General features: G+C 38.1%; 1 protein-coding gene and 1 long non-coding RNA gene across 5 annotated transcripts in view; one reads left to right on the top strand and one right to left on the bottom strand.

Annotated features, from left to right (window-relative positions):
• LOC142143116 (uncharacterized) overlaps nucleotides 1–13,667 on the top strand; it is a 49,131-nt gene extending 35,464 nt beyond the window's left edge. Inside the window, exon 4 of the long non-coding RNA XR_012689494.1 lies at nucleotides 13,280–13,667. This is a non-coding gene — a long non-coding RNA (uncharacterized LOC142143116). The remainder of the gene's footprint in view (nucleotides 1–13,279) is intronic.
• TBCK (TBC1 domain containing kinase) overlaps nucleotides 1–20,613 on the bottom strand; it is a 214,011-nt gene that overhangs the window by 92,524 nt on the left and 100,874 nt on the right. For 3 of the 4 annotated variants that reach the window (XM_075200804.1, XM_075200818.1, XM_075200810.1), the window contains exon 23: nucleotides 5,101–5,276. In XM_075200804.1, coding sequence (XP_075056905.1) covers nucleotides 5,101–5,276 — 176 coding nt within the window. Of the gene's footprint in view, nucleotides 1–4,386; nucleotides 4,441–5,100; nucleotides 5,277–20,613 lie in introns of those variants that run through there. The other variant, XM_075200825.1, reaches the window with a different exon arrangement.

Below are 20,613 nucleotides of genomic sequence, written 5' to 3'. Positions count from 1 at the left end.
AGGCTAAATAGAATAGAATTTTAAGAGAAACGAATGTACAGTTTAAATGAGAAAAAATGGTGATAGGTTAAATGTTGTAAAGATATTTTTGCCAATTCCAGCTTTGCAAATTTTTAGAATATCCACCAACCTGTATATACAAGACGAGATTTATTTTTTGTGACCGTTTCCAAAGAGCGCTAAGTGGGCGTGCGCCTTGAAATGCGCTAGGTAGGCAATTAAGTGTACTTGCAGAAATAAAAACGCAGTGTAGACACACATTTCTCTGGTTTGAAAGTGAGCCTGAAGCCTGAAAAATTCCATACAGGTAAGAGACTGATTCTACAATTGAAGGCAATTTCTACATGTATGTCATAATACCACAATTTCTAAATGCCATAATATTCCTATAACACAAACACATGCACTATATGGACAAAAGTATTTGGCCACATATGTTAATTAGTGAACTGAGGGGTTTCAATCAGACCCGTTGCCAGAGGTTTATAAAATCAAGCACCTAGCCATGCAGTCTCCATTTGCAAACATTTGTGATACAAAATGGGTAATTCTTAAGAGCTCAGTGACTTCAAGTATGGCACTGTGATGGGATGCCAGCTTTGTAATAAGACGGTTCGTGAAAAATTTCATCCCTGCTGGATATTTTCCAGTCAACTGTAAGTGATATTATTAGAAAGTGGAAGTGCTTTGGAACAACAGCAAATTCAGCCACGAAGCAGAAGACCACGTAATATCACAGAGTGGTGTCAATGACTGCTAAGGCGCATGGTGCGTAAAAGTCGCCAACGCCCTGCTGATTCCATAGCTGAAGAGTTCTGAACATCCACTGGCATTAGTATAAGCACAAAAACAAAAACTGGGTGGCCGGAGCTTATTGAAATGGGTTTCCATGAGTGAGCAGCTGCATGCAAGCCTCACATCACCAAAACCAATGCTAAGCGTCGGATGGAGTGGTGTAAAGCCCTCCGAAACTGGACTGTGAAGCAGTGGAAATGTGTTCTGTGGAGTGACTAATCACGCTTCTCTATTTAGCAGTCAGATGGGCGAGTCTTGGTTTGGCGGATGGCGGGAGAACGTTACCTGCCTGACTGCATTATGCCAACTGTGAAGTTTGGTGGAGGAGAGATAATGGTATGGGGCTGTTTTCAGGGTTTGGGCTAGGCCCCTTATCTCCAGTGAAGGGAAATGTTAATGCTTCAGCGTACCAAGTCATTTTGGACAATGCTATGCTTCCAACTTTGTGGCGACAGTTTGGGGAAGGCACTTTTCTATTCCAACATGACTGTACCACAGTGCACAAAGCAAGGAATAAAAAGACATGGTTTGATGAGTTTGGTGTGGAAGAACTTGACTGGCCCGCGCAGAGCCCTGACCTCAACCCTATCAAACACCTTTGGGATGAACTGGCACAGAGATTGCGAGCCAGGCCTTCTCGTCCAACATCAGTGCCTGACCTCATAAATGCTCTAAAGAATGAAGGGGCACAAATTCCTACAGAAACACTCCAACATCTTGTGGAAAGCCTTCCAAGAAGAGTGGAAGCTGTTACTGCTGCAAAAGGGGGACCAATTCCATATAAAAGTATATGTATTTGAATACAATGTCATTGTAGTCCCTGTTGGTATAATGGTCAAGTGTCTGAATACTTTTGTCCATATAGTGTATAAGTCACATTTGTACTGTGCTGCTTACTTCTTCATGGTGTTGCAGACAACTTGATGTATGCTACTGACAGAATTAGAACAGTATTCTTATATTCTGTGTACTACTCTCCTATTCTAGTCCCTTAGCTGGTTCCCTTTAACATTTGCAAGTAAACACAAACCTTTCACCACGAGGGGACCGTGCCAAATTTGCACCTCATAAAGCCACAGCATGGTTCACTTTTTTTTTGTACTTTGTCCTCTTTACTAGGAATCTTTTTTTTCCCCAACTCTACACAACCTTATTTTATATTGTTTTACTGAGGGGATGGGAGGTGTATGATTTTCTTTTTGTACCACAGGCAAGCAAATGTGTTTTTCATTTATTGATATTTGAAGAGGGAAAAATGGGGATGGGATAAAAAAAAAAAATGGGGTTTTGGCAATATTCTCTTACCTAATTCACTAAATTAATTCAACCCATAAAATATACACATTTTTTTTTTACAGTTTCGAACACATACAGGAATAACAAGTATATGTGCTTTATTGGAACTGTAGCGAATGGTTTGGGCCATAGCATAATATAATCGATGTGCCTGGGTTTGCATTGTTAGTCCTGAATGGTCTGCGTAGGGCACATCAAGGTGCACGCCTACTCTTTGCTCTTGATAGACTCTTCTGTAAAGTAGAAGTGTGCTTCAGCGAGGCAGAAAAATCTCCAGAGGCTCATAGTGCAGAAGTGTAAAAGTTCAACCCTCTACCAATTTAGTACCAGCCCTTGTAATAAGATATACTTTGCCATTTTCTCCTTTGGTTTAGCTTAATCTATGGAATGTCTTATTACATGTAGCAATTTTTAATGTGTGTGAAGCCTTTTATTACATTACTTAGAGTGCTTCTAGAAATGCACTTTTCTGCCAAAGTGAGGAGCCAAATATGCCCCAGTAAAGGTATATGGCAGGAACCGACTGCAGGCTCTAAACTGGTGGAAAAATGCAAGTCCTTTTGCGGAGTGGAAATGAGCCCTATACATGGCATGGAGCGAACCTAAAAATGCACTGTTCCACTCTTATGTATAATTTATTTTTAAATATTCAATATATTTCAATATTTTTAGGGACTTTAATTTAGTGGGAGAGGAAGATTTCTATATGGCTCTGCACAACCTATATTGAAAATACGGTTCTGCGCTGAATATTATTGATAAAACCCTGTTCCAAAGGATTAGTTTACTGGGGTTCGGCATTCATGCAAACCATCATTTTCAGACGTTATCCTTTTATTCTGTCCTGATGAGATGCGTCATGTAGCCCATGTCCCTTTCAGTATCCCCTCTCTAAACTCACTCTAGTTATATTATTCTAGTTTTCATTTCTTTTTAGAGATGGTCTCCAATTGTTCACAGCACACAAGCGAGGTCCCATTAGTGTCCTATAAAGATGCAACATAACATCTCTCTTCCTGGTACTAATACTTCTTCCTATACAATCAAGTATACTACTGGGCTTTCACTCAGCTTTACAAGTGACATTTAAAATATGACCACATAGAACACATAGGTTGTTATCCTGTGTTTCTACTGACAGTACACTGCCATTCATTATTTATTCTTCGCCTGTGACATGCATTATCTTACAGTTTGATTAAATGATTTCTGGTTAATTCCACTATTGTCTCTGAATCTCTGTGCATTTGTGTAATCTGTGACTATACTTACTGTCCTTGCAGACTACAAGTATTACTAATGAATATAATGTACACATTAGGACCCAGACATGAAGCCTGAGTTACTACATTGGGTACACTCCAGTCATATAACAAGATCTATTACTTTATTTAGATCAAAAAAATAAAGTACAATTGTTTGGCATTTGGCTCTGAATGGTCATTGATTTTCTGTTTAAGATACAATTCCATTAATTTCCTGCTATTGATGTGGGTGATCAGAGGTCTATAGTTACCAGACCTTGCCCTAGTGCCCATTTTATAAACTCCGTTGTACTCATTGGCATCTCAGACCATCATGCCTTCAATCCTTCTCACACTCCACTCCTTACCGAATGGATATTCTTAGTATACTAGATAGTCACCTTTTCTCATAAAGAATTAAGGGGTTTTTCACAATTGCATTGTAAGAATTTTCTCACTTAGCGTTTAGCATGAAATGTCTGAGAATACTGCAGGGATGGGGATCAACAATCCTGGAACCACTATATGTCTACTGCTCACACAGGCAAATTGTTCATGCACTATATATTCTACTAAGAAATAGATGCAACAAGCTATATACATATATATGTAATGTGTCCCCCAGTGTTCCAGTTAGAATTCCCTTAGAAGTAATTAGAAAGCAAGCCCCTAAATTTCTATAAGCATTTAGATTTATTCAATGTATGTCACAGTGCTTTCTGTATTTAATTTCTGCTTCCAAATTAATGAACTGCATACCCAGAGGTGTTATAGAAATAGATTTATATAAACATAAATTTCCATTATAAAATAGATGACGCAGATATGTTGAATTAAGTGTACAAGTGAGTGGTCATGTACTAAAAATACTAAATGTCTCCTTGTGACTGGGCTCTGTTTAATTCCCATACACTTGAATTACTACATAGGGTGAACCTCAAGAGACATGGAGATTGCATGCAGAGATTAACACTGCAAGGGGCACACAGTCATTTTCACTCTGCAAAAATACTTTAATTGTTGCACCAGCTGCAAACTCACAGTCTAATGGACTCACCTGACAGGTTTAATAGGACCAGTTTTGTGCCTCCATGCTGCACCCTTTCTAGGCAATGTAATAAAACAAACAAACAAAATTACACATGTAATAAAAAAGTTCTGATGTCTCCTTACTCTTCTGATTGATTTCCCAAGTAAATGAAGCTAAACATAGTAGTATTTGAGGAGAATATAATAATGAATAGGTTGGACTTTGTTTTGCACAGTGCACCTCTTCAGGTTTCCCGCAGTATGTGTGCACCTTGATGTGCAGATGACTCGGGTGTACTGAGGCACTAGGGCGCTTTGTGGTGCACACAGAGTGAGATCCACTATACATATAATGTTACAAATATTATTATAGAAAATGTAGCTAAAATATCTTGCCCCTTTTACATGACATGAGCGCTTCAGAAAATTAAAGTCAGCTCATGCTTCTTATTATAAAATATTATAAAATAATAAACAGCATTTACAATTTTCAGTTGCAAAATCAAGATGGTCTAGACCAGTGATGTGAACCGCAATATACGCCATAGAAACAGAGCAGTCTGGGGGCTGCAGGTGAGGGCTCAGCGGGCTGCTGGCCACCTGTTACCCACCACTGGTCAAAACACATGGGAGCTTTACATAATGATACCTTGGGCAAAACTTGAAAACGATGTGTTGCTTAAAAAACAAACAGTAATTTCTTAAATCACTTGGACTAACTGTTCCCATGACATACCAAATCATTCTTGGAGGAGTCCTGGTAGTCAACGGAGAAGCTAGCCGGAGGTCTGCTCATGCCGTTGTTGTCGCTAGCTTGCTTTGGGGACTGTGCATGCTGTCTGTATGTAGCACTCTTTGGCGTCCAGCAAAAGAGGTTGATAGACTCTCGCACACATCGCTCAATGTCGATTTCTGCAGAAAGTGTAATACAAAAATAATACAAGTAATAAGTAGTACAAAAATTTACATTCATAGCAAAAGTGGCAGTTACAATCCCTTATACAAACCATTTACAAAAAGCTTTTCAAAATCATTGACTGCAAATGTCTAGGGCTGAATAAATAAGAAATAATCCAGCAGTTTTGTGAGAAAACATGAAAAAACATTACAATTTCCCAGTTTGTGATTTAGAGTGAACTAAGAGCACTAGTGAAATACAATGTATAATTCATGATACATCTGGATTTTGCAAATTGATATACAATGTGGCAATTATTTAAACTAAGTATGGCAATAGGGGACTACATTTTAGTTTTAGAGAGCTGAGATAATTTAGTGTGTATTAGGAAATGGCAACATGTAGGTATTCTATCAAAACTAAGCTACTTCGTTTGACAGAGCAGCATGTAAAATATGCAGTGCCAAAGTTTGAGTCCCAAATTTCTTTAGGATTTTTGTTCTGGTACATTATTTGTATGTTGTAAGTTGCTTCACCTGCTGCATTTTCGTGTTCTAAACTGGAAGCCCCACAGTCAGCTATGTAGTAAGTTACTGAGCACACAAGTGACATTCACACAAGTATAACTTTTGTAAATAATGGGGGGTTCAATAATATAAGCAGGACGCAACAATACTCTTCTTTTGTGCTCTTGTGGTTGCTGGTCTCCAGGGGCGGCCGCATCACAAAACAGTCGATGCGGCTGCGTCAGCGCACTGGCGGCCGCTTTACTTGACACGGGCGCGTCATCAATGAGGCAGCCGCATCGTGTGTCATGTGATGCAGCCGTCTGTGCGACCCCCGGGCTGAGATTTGCCAGCCCGCGCCTGCTGGTCTCCCCCAAAAGAGCCATATGTGCATGCTTACAAGGATCATAAATATGAACAATCTTGCATCTGAGTTGGGATTACCCCCCTTTGAGTACTTCTGACTACTCATATTCCTATGGCCCACCTTTTATTAAAGTACCTTTCCCAAACTAGTTTTAACTGCTCGTTCCACATTCATATTGTGATTCAAAAACTAAGATAATTTAAGGACTACATTCTTACAAATGGTGACAGAATATCTGATGTAAATGTGGCTGAGAACCTTGGATCCAGTGATCATCAATCTGTAAGATTTAGTATAAACACAGAGTCTGACTCATACCACACAAAAACAAAGGTGTTAGATTTTAGGAAGGCTGAATTTGTAGAGATGGGAAATTGTGTAAGTGACTCTTTGGCAGAGTGGAAAAACTTGATAGGAGTGCAGGAGAGGTGGGACAAATTAAAAAGTGCAACAGACCTTTGTATCAAAAGGGTTAAGAAAAGTACAAGGAAAAAGAAGCCAGTGTGGTCTGCAAAAGAAGTAACAAGTATTGTGAAAGAAAAAAAGATGGCCTTCAGGAAATATAAGCAGACTCAGAATAATGAAGACAAAGAGGTGTATCTTACTAGACAGAAGTAGACTAAGAAGGTAATCAGATGTGTAAAGGCACAAGCAGAAGAAAAAATGGACCAGTCATTAGGTAAAGGGGGCAAAAGTTTTTTTTAGGTATATAAGTGAAAGGAGAAAAACAAAAGGAAGAATAATAAGACTAAAGACAGAGAGTAAGAGCCTTGTTGAGGGAGACAAGGTAATAGCAGATCATCTTAATAATTTACTCAGTGTTCACTACAGAAAGAGGGGGAATTGGGTAACAATTAAGTTGTAAGTATACTCATAGAAATGAGGTAGAAACAAGTCCATTTACAGGAGAAAGTTATAACAGAGCTCTCAAAACTGAAAATGGATAAATCAATGGGTCATGCTGGGATTAATCCAAGGATACTAAAAGAGCTTAAAGGGGTGCTGGTAACACCATTAACAGAATTATTCAATCAGTCGCTATCTACGGGAGTAATTCCAGAGGACTGGAAAAGAGCGAATGTAGTCCCACTTCCCAAAAGTGGAAGCAAGGAAGAGGCGAGTAACTATAGACCAGTGAGCCTTACATAAGGAGTATGGAAATTGATGGAAACAATCTTAAAAGTCAAATCCAGTAACTTACAGGATAACAAACAGCATGGATTTACTTGGGGGAGATCATGTCAAATAAATCTTATTGACTTTTTTGACTGGGTGACTAAAGTAATAGATCCGGGGGGGGAAGGGGCGTAGATGTATCTTATCTAGATTTCAGTAAGGCTGTTGACACTGTCTAACATCGCAGACTTTTAAATAAACTTGAAAGTGTGGGATTGGATTCTAAGATGGTTGAATGGATAAGATCTTGGTTGTAGGACAGAAAACAGAGTTCTGGTAAATATAGTGCAATCACAGGATGGAAAGGATACCAGTGGAGTACCCCAAGGATCTGTACTTGGACCAGTGCTTTTTAATATCTTAATTGGAGACATTGCAAATGGTATTCAAGGGAAAGTATGTCTTTTTGCAGATGACACAAAGATATGCAACAGGGTAGACACACCAGGAAGGGTAAAACAAATGATTGATGATTTAGGTAGACTAGAGGAATAGTCAAGCGAGTGGCAACTACAGTTTAATGCCAAAAAATGCCAAATCATGTACTTGGGTCTCAAAAACATTAAGGTTAAATATAGTATTAATGACATAATAATGGAAACTACTGAAGAGGAAAGGGATCTAGTAGTCACTATTTCAGGTGACTTAAAGGCAGGTAAGCAATGTAACAAAGCAATGAGGAAGCCAAGTCAGATGCTTGGTTGCATAGGGAGAGGAATCAGAAGCAGTAAAAAAGGAAGCAATAATGCCACTGTATAGGTCATTGGTGCGGCCTCATCTAGAATACTGTGTTCAATTATGGAGGCCATATCTCCAGAAGGACATAAATACATTAGAGACTGTACAAAAAAGGTAAACTAAAATGGTGCATGGGCTACAGCACAAAACTTATCTGGAAAGAATCAAAGGTCTTAATATTTATAGTCTGGAACAAGGAAGGGAAAGGGGGACATGATATAAACTTTCAAATATATCAAGGGTTTGAACAAGTTAAAGGAAGGAAGCATTCTTCAAAGGAAAAGTACTAGAACACGAGGACATTGAAACTGAAACTGGAGGGAAGTAGGTTCAGAGGAAATTTGAGGAAAAATTACTTCACAGAAAGGGTTGTGAATAAGTGGAATAACCTCCCAACAGAGGTGGTGGAAGCGAATACAGTAGAAAAGTTTAAAAATGCTTGGGATAGACATAAGAATACCATACAAAGAATAAAGGATGAAATAAGGTTTAAGGTACCATAGGTTAATAAAAAAAAAATGGGCAGACTAGATGGGCCAAGCGGTTCTTATCTGCTGTAAAATTCTATGCTTCTGTGCTTCATAGTAATAGTTTTATAGTAAACTCTCCTCTACACCAAATTTTGAACCTCAGCAAGTCTGACACATTTGTGTTGGTGGCACAGGATTGGCTGTGGCAACCAACTAAACAGTATCTACCAACACAAAATTGTCAGAATCACAAGGGTTCACAGCACAGCTTCCCCAAAAATTTTACACTATTTGTGAAAAAGAGTATAGATCAACCACTCTTTGCAAGAGAAGAATAGGTCTCCAAGCTTTTCTTATTTAGGAGACATTTTCACTAACTGTGCATTGTAGAAGGCATAAACAAATCTGCCCATCTAGCCATGCTTATAGATCTATCTGATGTGCTGTTTGTCCAGATAAGAAATATGTGTATTTACAAAGCCACAAACTTTGCACATATGGACACAGATTTTATATACATAAAACCATGTTAGCACACACAACACAGGCACAATGGTGTCAAAAAGAAAGCTTGTGCACTGCGCTGATCAATGTACAAGCTTACAAACTACTTATAATATCTGGATAACGCCTGAACGTGATAAGTAATAAAGTACATTATATAGCGGATTATGGTTTAAATCAATATTTGAAGCACAATATTTTATTACACACATTCAACATTAGTTCAGCTTCTGCATTATTTTTCTGTTATTTATTACAGGTTATGCCAGTAATGGGGAAACAAAAAGTAGCTGGAGCAGATTTCAAAAGGGAAACACAGAAGGAGGGAGTGCACAGTACACTTCCTCATCCTCCAGGAATGCCGTGTGACCTCACTGCACTGCGCAGAGGCGGTCACATGACACGGAAGTCGACTGCCCCTGTTCTAATAAGATCAGTAGCAGCAAGCTGGATGAGAAAGTTCAGTGGGCTATCTGTTTTAGGACTTACATTTGTTTTGTTTAAATCACAAGAGCAAAAAAACAATGCTGATACACTGATTTGTGGGAACCTGGTCAGATCCTATAGGTAGCTCTTAGAATATGTAGCACCTAAGACATATTACATTTCAATTATGTTTTGGAGCACTTTCTCAAAAATACTATAGTCCCAGTGTATTGAACTTTTTAACTATACATTCTATACACATTGATGTGTATGTATTTCTTACATGTGGAAGACTATGTCAAAAATGTGACTTTTTAAAAATAACTAAATAAATAAATAATGGAAATAAATGTAGATCTGTGCAGGCAGAGTATGACTTCAAAGTAATCTTTTGTACCAAAGGGATTAGTATACTGTTCCCCCAAATGTATCTCACCAGCACCAACAATTAGGAATCCATAAAGGTTATTTAAAACTGTCCAAAAAAAAATGACCCAAGATATTACTTTATGCACAATAGCTGTCACACATTAGTACGTACAACACATGCAGCACTGACCGAACTTTGTTGGAGCCCTGGTTAGACAGTACGAAAAGATACAACACAAACTAATTTTTTAACTGCATGGATGCAAAACAAAAAAAAAACAGGTTATGCATATGTTATACATAACATAATAATATAAAAATATATAAGACGTTCGAAGCAATAAAGTCTCCCCTATTTGATTTTTGTCCAACTTTTTATTTAAGAGAAAAGAGCCTATAAATATGCATATGTAACATTAATGTGGCACTGCTCACATAAAACATCTGGACAGACAGCCCTATTAAATAAATAAATGCAATGCAAAAATCTTGCTTTAATGGGAGGATTTTTTTTATATCAGATTGAAATGAGAATTTGCCATGTGTTTGATTTGTTGTTGTGGCTCAGGATAGAATATTCTTTTAAAGGAAAACTTGATAGACTTTAATTAGAAATAGGAGACGATTTAAGAAGTGAAACATAACAATGCAGAATCAGCTTTAGTTCCGCTGCCACCAGAGTGCTTAGGCCTGCAGAGCAAGATGGTGGAATTTAGGGATGAGGAACAGTTTGCACAGGCTAAAGAGAGAAGTTTACATTATGGCTTTATTTGTAGGCATGTGCAAAAATTAAGATTTCATTCTGTGAAGTGTGATTACTGAAATTATATAAAAGTGGGGAAGGCGTTTTTTTAGGAGCTTTCCTTGCTGTGTGGATGGACAATATTTACTATTTGCTCACTATCAGTATTCCCACTGACCTATCTAGCAATTCTATTATATCCCCACCTATCTCCTCGTTTTAAGTCACAGGTACTGATAGGTAACAGTAACGGTCAAAGCTGCCTTAAAGCATCTTTCTGGCTGTCATGAAAGATCAGCATGAAGCAGGTAAGTCAGTGGTAATGCTACAAAAAAGTTAGCACAAGTTCGTGTTCGACTTTAAACTTGTTACCAATCAAGTCATAGTTCAGCTGTTAAGTCACACAAAAACAAAGGTGTTAGATTTTAGGAAGGCTGACTTTGTAGAGATGGGAAAATGTGTTGGTGACTCTTTGGCAGAGTGGAAGAACTTGAAAGGAATGCAGGAGAGGTGGGAACAATTAAAGAGTGCAATACTAAAAGCAACTGACCTTTATATCAAAAGGGTTAGGAAAAGCACAAGGAAAAGTAAACCAGTGTGGTCTGCCAAAGAAGTAGCAAGCATTGTGAAAGCAAAAAAAAAACCTTAAGGAAATATAAGCAGACTCAGAATAATGAAGACAGATGTATATGTTGTTAGACAGAAGGAGGCAAAGAAGGTAATCAGATGTGCAAAGGCACAAGCTGAAGTGAAAATGGCCCAGTTAGTAGGTAAAGGGGGCAAGACTATTTTTAGGTATATAAGTGAAAGGAGAAAAACAAAAGGAGGAATAATAAGACTAAAGACAGAGAGTGAGAGTCTTGTTGAGGGAGACAAGGTAATAGCAGATCATCTTAATACTTATTTTTGCTCAGTGTTCCCTACAGAAAGAGTGGGGAATGGGCTACAGTTACGTTGCAAGTATACTCAAAAAAATGAGGTAGATACAAGTACATTACAGAGGAGAAGGTCCTAACAGAGCTCTCAAAACTGAAAGTGGATAAATCAGTGGGGATAGATGGGATACATCAAATGATACTAAAGGAACCTAAAAGGGTGCTGGTGACACCATTTACAGAATTATTCAATCAGTCACTAGCTACAGCAGTAATTCAAGAGGATTGGAAAAGAGCGAATGTAGTCCCAATGTACAGAAGTGGAAGCAAGGAAGAGGCGAGCAACTATAGACCAGTGAGCCTATTGACTTTTTTGAGTGGGGTCTGTAGATGTAGCTTATCTAGAATTTTAGTAAGGCTTTTGACACTGCCCCACATCGCAGACTTTTAAATAAACTCGAAAGTTTAGGATTAGATTCTCAGATGGCTAAATGGATAAGATATTGGTTGCATGACAGAAAACAGAGAGTTATAGTAAATTGAGTGCATTTACAGGAGGGAAAGGTTACTAGTGGAGTACTCCAGGCATCTGTACTTGGACATGCTTTTTAATATCTGTATTGATGACATTGCAAATTATATTGAAAGGAAAGTATACACTTTTGCAGAATTACACAAAGATATGTAACAGAGTAGACACACCAGGAAGAGTAAAACAAATGATCAATGATCTAGGTAAACTAGAGGAATGGTCAGGAGAGTGGCAACTACAGTTTAATGCCAAAAAAAGCAAAATCATGCACTTGGGTCTCAAAAATTTAAAAGCTTAATACAGTATTAATGGCACTATAATGGAAACTACTGTGGCTACTGAGGAGGAAAGGGATATAGGAGTCACTATTTCAAGTGACTTAAAGGCAGGTAAGCAATTTAACAAAGCAATGAGAAAGGCAAGTCAGATGCTTGGTTGCATATGGAGAGGAATCAGTAGCAGAAAGAAAGAAGTAATAATACCACTGTGTAGGTCATTGATATGGCCTCATCTAGAATACGGTGTTCAGTTCGGGAGGCCATATCTCCAGAAGGATATAAATACATCAGAGGCTGTATAAAGAAGGGCTACTAAAATGGTGTATGGTCTACAGCATAAAACTTACCGGGAAAGACTAAGGATCTTAATATGTACAGTGTGGAGCAGAGGAAGGAATGGGAGGACATGATAGAAACTTTCAAATACATCAAGGTTATACATTTAACAAGGTACAGGAGGGAAACATTCTTCAAAGGAAAAAAAATATTAGCACACGAGGACATGCACTGAAACTGGAGGGAAGTAGGTTCAGAGGAAATTTGAGGAAAAATTACTTCACAGAAAGGGTAGTGGATAAGTGGAATAGCCTCCCATCAGAGGTGGTAGAGGCTAATACAGCAGAGCAATTTAAACATGCTTGTGATAGACATAAGGATAGCCATACAAAGAATAAAGGATCAAATAAGGATTAAGGTTACCATAGGTTAAAAATTGGGCAGACTAGATGGGCAAAACGGTTCTTATCTGCCGTCAGATTCTATATTTCTATATTAATTTCTCTCACCTCCACACAAGTAACCCTTACATAAAAGGTACAGGATTATCATGTTAAATAACCACATTACCACATAATTTAGGGGTGCTATTTTCAATAATTTACTCTGGAAAGAGTTACGTAAACTCACAGGTACCATGGCAAAATAGATAAGCAAAATTTGATGCAAATGAAATTTTACAGCAGAGCAGGTCTTTTGCAGAGATGTAATGTTCTAGTGATACAAAGTTCAAATTCTGCCCTCCATTTTCCCCCCAGTTTCCTCTACAGGAGAAGAAGGACAGATACGGAGACTGAGAGAACTCACAGGAAAACAGGTGCAAACTACAAGGAGAATTGGAACATACCTACAAGGATAATTAAACTCAACTACATCCTGATTATTACTTACACCCTCTGCACATCAAATAAAATCAAGACCCCCAGCACCACCACTAACACTCCTTCTTCTCATTGTATACAGATCCATAAACACAAAACTTCATCCTGCGCCATGGAACCTCTAACAACTACAAAGAAACTACACATAATGCTACAAGGTAGCCTGGTCATTAAAGGGATAAGAACACTATTAATAAAAAAAACCTCACATTAATGTTTTTATTAAACATGGTAATATTTAGGTGACTGTCTGCTGAATGGAAACATTGGATAAATAGATAAATGACTAAACACAGTACGTATGCACGCCGGTGTCTGGTCCAATATGATTTTGATATTCCTGTCCTGTGAACATTAAATAGAGGCCCTGCTCCTTGGCATAAGCACAGCATGTGCATCCTACTCAGGGGCAAGGGGGCATATGCCCCCTGGGCTGGTCCCTTAGTGGGCTACTTTGGGTTGGGTTACTGGACCTTGTGCATTTTTTTTCTATGAAAATAGGCTGCTGAGTCAAGTCTTGCCCACTGGGCTTAAATTTGCCAGCCCTCCCCTAACCATACCTAAGTGATTCATTGGTCTTTTAAACTACATACTTCATTGAAGAAATTGGCTGATAAATGTGATTTTCTAAATTTTTATTAAGCCAACAATGTGCACAGCTTTTCATGCAATTGCAATGTTATATATTACTATATATTACTTATCTTGTTGTAGGAAGCTTAAGCTGTATGCACATTGGGCAAATCAGTTTTCGTGCAAAGAAAATGGTCACCTATAAATATGACCTAGCTTGCCTTGTGCACAGCTCTATGACAACACAGAAAGAGGATATCTTCTTACATCAAATTTTGCCTTGTAACTAAGGCAAACTAGAGCTAATTACGCACGAATGACGGATTCACTTGACTATAATGTTTTTTTTTTTAAATCCAGTATTTTTATTGAAATTTTTTAAGATATAAACATACTATAATGTTTAATGTTTATAATGTTATATAATGACTATAATGTTTAGTATTTTTAAGTATGAAAGCAGTCATTGCCATCCTGTCAGCAATTATCAACATTCTATGACTGCAAACTGTATAACAGCACAAATGTCTAACCCGGAAAAAAAAATCTATGACAGACGTCTTAAACAGTTATCAGGTCCAAAGAGCACAAGCGATAGAATGGTCCAAGTATGGCATTAAGCACCCATGTGGACATCTCTGCTATGGATTGTGTTCTCATCTGTCCCACTTTTTAAAGGGCAGTCGCAGCTTTAGAAAACATTATTTGGGAATTCTCTAAGAGATCCAATTTTTGGGAATAGGTTCCTTTGTTAATCCTACAAAAAGCATAGGTTGGTTTTTATGTGCATAAGGCTGAGCAATATTCATAGATTAGGTTTTTTTTCCTTTGATTTTCAGTTAAAAAACATAAAGGAGCCATTTAGAAACACTACATAGCTCCAATTATGCAGTTTTTGGGAGCACGGAAGCAAGACTGCACCAACACAGTGATGTGAATATTGAGGTTCACTACACATTTACTCTAAGATGGCAGAAAGCATATATTTTTTTGGTTTAGCTTAAAAAGGATGTGCTTGCACACACACCCAGTGAGGAGTTATTATTTCAGCTGAAGTCTGTTCCTCTAATCTGTCCCTGAGTCACCTTTTGACGTCAGTAAATCAGTTATTGTCCATGGTCATGGCAGTAAAGGGCTGACAGCATGAATAAATGACCGGCCTTAGAGCATTTCCCAAGCTACTCTCACAATCATTTAGTAATTTGCGTCATTTGATTCCAAAGGCTGCATGACAAAGATCACTGTGGTAACCACTTGGAACGTTCTCTGACAAGGCCTAACACCCATTTCACTGCCACTGCAGTAGTTTGCTTTGTCTATTTTTTCTTACGCAAGTTATTTTCATTAATTTAAACTGGAAGAGGTTAATTTAGGCTTTACCCATGATCACTTCAATTATGTTTATTTGACACTGTCAGAAGTGTCTGCAAGGTACTGCAAATATACTACACAATAAAGGGAATCAAGGGCTTTGCTAATTAAATAAACGTGGTTCACTCACATTAAATTAATCACCTACTGTATTGGTTGCAAGTGAGTTTCCTGGCAACAAAGTATACAAAACATCTCGGCTGTAAAAGAAGAATGTTAAGTGAAAGTAAAAAAAAATGTCCACATATACAATAAGATGACTTGGACAGTGTATAAAACTACTTTAAAGTATCACTTGTGTCACAGCAGAGCTGCCAAATCTTATAGAATTGGTACGAACATGTTTTTTAGACTAGGCTAACTAACTCTCTCTCATTGAAAAACATGAATCTCACACTAAGCAGGAGACAATAAAAGCTCATGATGTCATCGTCCTGCCTCTAAATGCTCAGAAACTCACAATCTCACACTACAGAGGAAAGCCATCCTCTTTCTGCATTACCCTGCCCCCTTATGGTCAGTTTCCGTCCTTGAGTCATACCCTGAATGACAACAACATAATGCTAGCTGAGACTTGGGGCTAGATTTACTAAACGGCGGGTTTGGCAAAGTGGAGATGTTGCCTATAGCAACCAATCAGATTCTAGCTTTCATTTATTTACAGCATTCTACAAGATGACTGCTAGAATCTAATTGGTTGCTAAGGGCAACATCTCCATTTTTCAAACTCGCAGTTTAGTAAATATACCCCTTGGTCTTGACAGTATGATCACATCACTTATCATTAAGGGATTCAAGGGGAAAGGTCATGCAATCTGTTTAAACAATATTTAACCATGTAAGTATTGTGACCAAGTATGACAAGAGAGGCCATAAGCCAAAAGCACTTAAAATCATGTGTGTGTGTACATACACCATGCACTTACCCATTCAGGGTTAAGTCTCCTGCATACACAGCCAATACGATTCACAGGGAGGGTGTTCTATAGCTTCTATAAATATCCCCCCCAGTAGATGCTATGTATCTTGCTTCCTGCACCGAAATATCTCCCTCCCACCCTGCAACTGTCATGATTGTCTTACATTAATGTTTTCTTTCCCTGTCACCGAGGAGGCACAGTAGGCAGGAGAGCATTGCAGTCGGCAACTAGTGCATATGGTGCTACCACTGATTGGCCACAGGTTACTGCCCCTTTCGAAACAACCTGACTCTTGATCCTTTTGTGCGGAGGACCCCTTGATCTGCTGTGTATGGGCACATCATTGTTGAATCCAGAAGGGGTGTAGCCATTCAGATGCCAGATTTAAGCACTGACCAATAGTAAAGGTTTCTATCCTGGGACCAGTGGTGTAATGGCAATCTGACAATCCACTGGTTGGCTTTGCAAATAGTTTTAGCTGACTGCGCTTGTCTCTCGCCGCCACCATATATATATTTTATATTATTTAAATAAAACTGTGACCTTTTGCCAAATTTAAACTTGTGTCTGTGTGGTTATTTAGGATATCAATACAGCAATATAAATATGAACAGACAAGAAGGTTGGGTGCATGAACAGAGGGACATCAACACAATACAGTTTATGTCTTTTTTTCTGAAAATGCTCAATGTCTCCATTTGTAGAAGCAAGGAATTATCCATTTTATTAATGAGGCTATATTAAGAATTTAAGACCTGGCTCTGCACCTTCACCTGTTTCTTTTTATAAGCACTATAGAAAGAAATTTGGCTAGAGCCATTAGGCCAAAGTCAAACAATAGATATTTTCAGATGTGGCTACAGGTTTTGTGCAGAAATCCTGGTTCTAATATTCAGGTCATCACACTATTTTGTTTTTATTGTATTGGTTTTCTGCAGGTTTATAGACAGATAAACAAGGGTGGTTTTTAAGGGGTTTGGTGTTCTCTTAAGACCGTTAAATGTATTGGATCTATTATCCAGAATACTTGGAAATGAAACACATTGGGCCTCAGTCATTAAGGAGAGCAAAGCCAAAAAAAGTAACTTTGCACCTTAGCAAATATTGTTGCACTGGAGGGGGAGGTAAACTTAAAATGTCGGGACAGATTTATAGTAGGGCTAGGGCATGTCCTAGATCAACTTAAACTTTCATTGTACAGATAAAGTTATCAATTATTTGTGTGCTACATGAAAAAACAGCCAGTATTTTCCTTCTGTGCAAAATCATAAACTAATGTACATCCCTTGCATTGCAACATGGTTTGCCCAGGATCAAATGTACTCCTTTTTAAGTCTTGCACTCCTTAGTGACTTCATTAAGGCCGATTGACTGTTAAAAGGAAACCCTCAGTGATTATGTCTAATTGTTTGACATTTTTACAGAAAAGTTGCAATTATTTAATTTTTTTTTCTGACTGCTTTTTGGAATTCTCTGGATGAAAGATCCCATTCCCCTATATATCTTTTATACATGGCTAAAAACCCACAATACAATGAATACCATTTACAGTAGGCAAATGCAACAATGTGCATCCCATGCGTACTCTTGTGCCTGCTCATGCAGTTTGTGCATACCTATCTTTATGCCTACAATGTGTATAAACTTGGCCACTCTTGTGACTGGTTTGATATAGGACTGACATTTATTTGGGTGCTCTATGTGTGCGCAACCCATGTGTTTAAATGGTTTTGTCACCTTAAAGCAACGCTTACCTATGCTCCTGTGGGCCAGTCCTCTGCTAAACCACTTTGCGCCTCAAAATTTGCAAAGCGCCTGACTGAAAGCACAAATGCACATGTCCTGTGCAGTTGTAAAATTTAACTTAACTTGTTTCCTCTCTTAACAACATGCAGATTTAAACAATACAGCATGCAGTTTAAAAGTATGTCTCCCATTAAATGAATGAATACAGTTATACTTTGCATGGCTCTGAGGGAGTTCAGCTTTAATAAGCATTATCTGTTCTCTTGAAAAACAATAATGATGGTAATTTGTGATTCCACCAGGTCAATGCCTCGAGGTTTTTCTAGCACAAAGGAAGCCAAACCACTTTACAATTACACAATGCAGTGAAAACACAGAACTGTATAGAATAACTAGCTAATTAAAATTAATGTCAGGTGGAAAATCTATTCGTAGAATGCAACAGTCTGCAACAATCTCTACACCAAGGGATTGCACATGTTATAGGAGATGTCCTGAACAACACACTCATTTATGTACAGTAGATTGTGATATAGGACATATTTTGGAAAAAATTAAGCAAGATTCTAGTTCAAAGCACTATGAATTCAGAAAACTAGAGGACGATTTGAAGGAGTATAACCCTTAGGCTAGGGCTCCTCTAGTGACTTCAGTTGTGGATCTTCTTTCAGATAATCACATGATCTATAACAACAAGGACCCTATGAGACCAATTACACATTTTTAGGAGGGAATTCAATTCCCTGCGATGAGCAACCGGACATCACCACGATTTCCGGCTGCTCTAATTTCCAAGTACCACCTTCTATGAGGTGCGAGGAAATATCCGTGATGTTGCAGTGCCGCTGAGTGTGTCCTAGAGATATCATAGTACAACAAATGTGATTTAATATCTATTTCCTGTGCATGTTTGTCTACATCTGTAGTCCAATTTTCATATTGATTACTTATTTCATCTATACTGCTATATGCAGGCTCATCTCTGCAACACTCATCACTCTCGATTGCACCTCTCATTAGAATGCGGTTATACTACTATGACAAATTGTAATGTTTTCTCCTCAACCGTCACACGTCTTTGTCTTGCACATTTTAAACCTTTCCTTCTCAATGATAACCAAACAGACCCCTACCTCTTGTGCAACACCAAAATGGCTCTCTACCAACAGAACATCGAGACATTTGAATTAAGGATGTTGAAAACTAATTAAAAAAATACAAAATTTTCTATGCATTGTAGTCAGAGCTGGATTGAAAACAAATAGGCTCAAGCCAGGGTGGTATTTTTGCCCCCCTTCACAGATCTCCATATTCTGTCTCATATAATATATCCAAAATTTACATTTACAACAACTACAGCCCATACATTATATCAGCAGGCAGTGCCCATGCATGGTTATATTAACAGTGCCCATATAACAAAAGAGCTTATCATCTACTAGTACCCAAACACCACCCATGACTAACATTAAAGTTCATACATCAGCAGTTAGTGCCCATACGTGACTATAAAATACAGTATCTACATGCCAACAGTCAGTGCTCAGAAATTACTGTATCAGCAGTTGTCATGGTAAGGGCCTAATCATGAGTTAGTAAAATAAAAATATAACTTTATGAAAGCTTACTCACCCCCCCCCCCCCCCAACAACACTCAGAGATATAAATAGTTCAAACATTTGTATTTATTGGGTACACAAGGGTTTAATCTACCTTTGTCACTTCTCCCCTGTGCATTTGCCCTACTTAACCTGTTTGAAGGTTTTGGTCTTGTCACTAATCAAGGAAGTGTCATCAGGCTGTCTGTATATTTATAATTACATGATGAGGTTCCCAGATCTTGTCTAGAAATCTGTATAGAATTCTAATTTGTGAAGCTAGGCCTCGGACATATGTCAAGCTCACTCTACTAGAGGAGCCTAGGAGGTAAATGTATTAAACTGCAGGTTTGAAAAAGTGGAGATGTTTCCTATAGCAACCAATCAGATTCTAGCTGTCATTTTGTAGAATGCACTAAATAAATGACAACAATCTGATTGGCTGCTATAGGCAACATCTCCACTTTTTCAAACCCACAGCTCAATAAGTTTACCCATAGGAATGAAGTATCATACAGAATATTATCTGTATTATTATGTTTTATATGTATCAGTACATAAACCTGTGACCTCTTATTAATGATAAAATTATGTCTCTGGTATGTGCTGGAGAAAAATAAATTCCATATAAAAAGACATGAGATAGGCTGGGTACACAGTACAGGATTTTCACATGATTATCGGGCCAATCAAACGATAAACGACAGTTAGGTCCGATATTGCATAAGTGTGTACATTCCCATGATCATGATTTATCGTACCAAAGCACATCATAAGCTTTGATTAGATTTTATAAATGGACTAACAATTTCTATATACAATGGAACAATGTCAGGCAAATTCTGAAGTGTAACCAAAAAGAAAAAGAGTGTAATCATGGAGTTATATTCCAATCTCAACTTGGTAAGTTCTCCATATCAAGCATACTGAGCTATAAGGCTATTACATAGGATGGCATTTAGCAGACAAAATCATAAGCTGCCCATCCAGAGACCTTGCTCAC

The sequence above is a fragment of the Mixophyes fleayi genome, chromosome 1, assembly GCF_038048845.1.
Source record: "Mixophyes fleayi isolate aMixFle1 chromosome 1, aMixFle1.hap1, whole genome shotgun sequence".
NCBI lineage: Eukaryota > Metazoa > Chordata > Amphibia > Anura > Limnodynastidae > Mixophyes > Mixophyes fleayi.
Note: the sequence above shows the minus strand (reverse complement) of the source record. Positions and strands in the feature narration are given on the sequence as shown.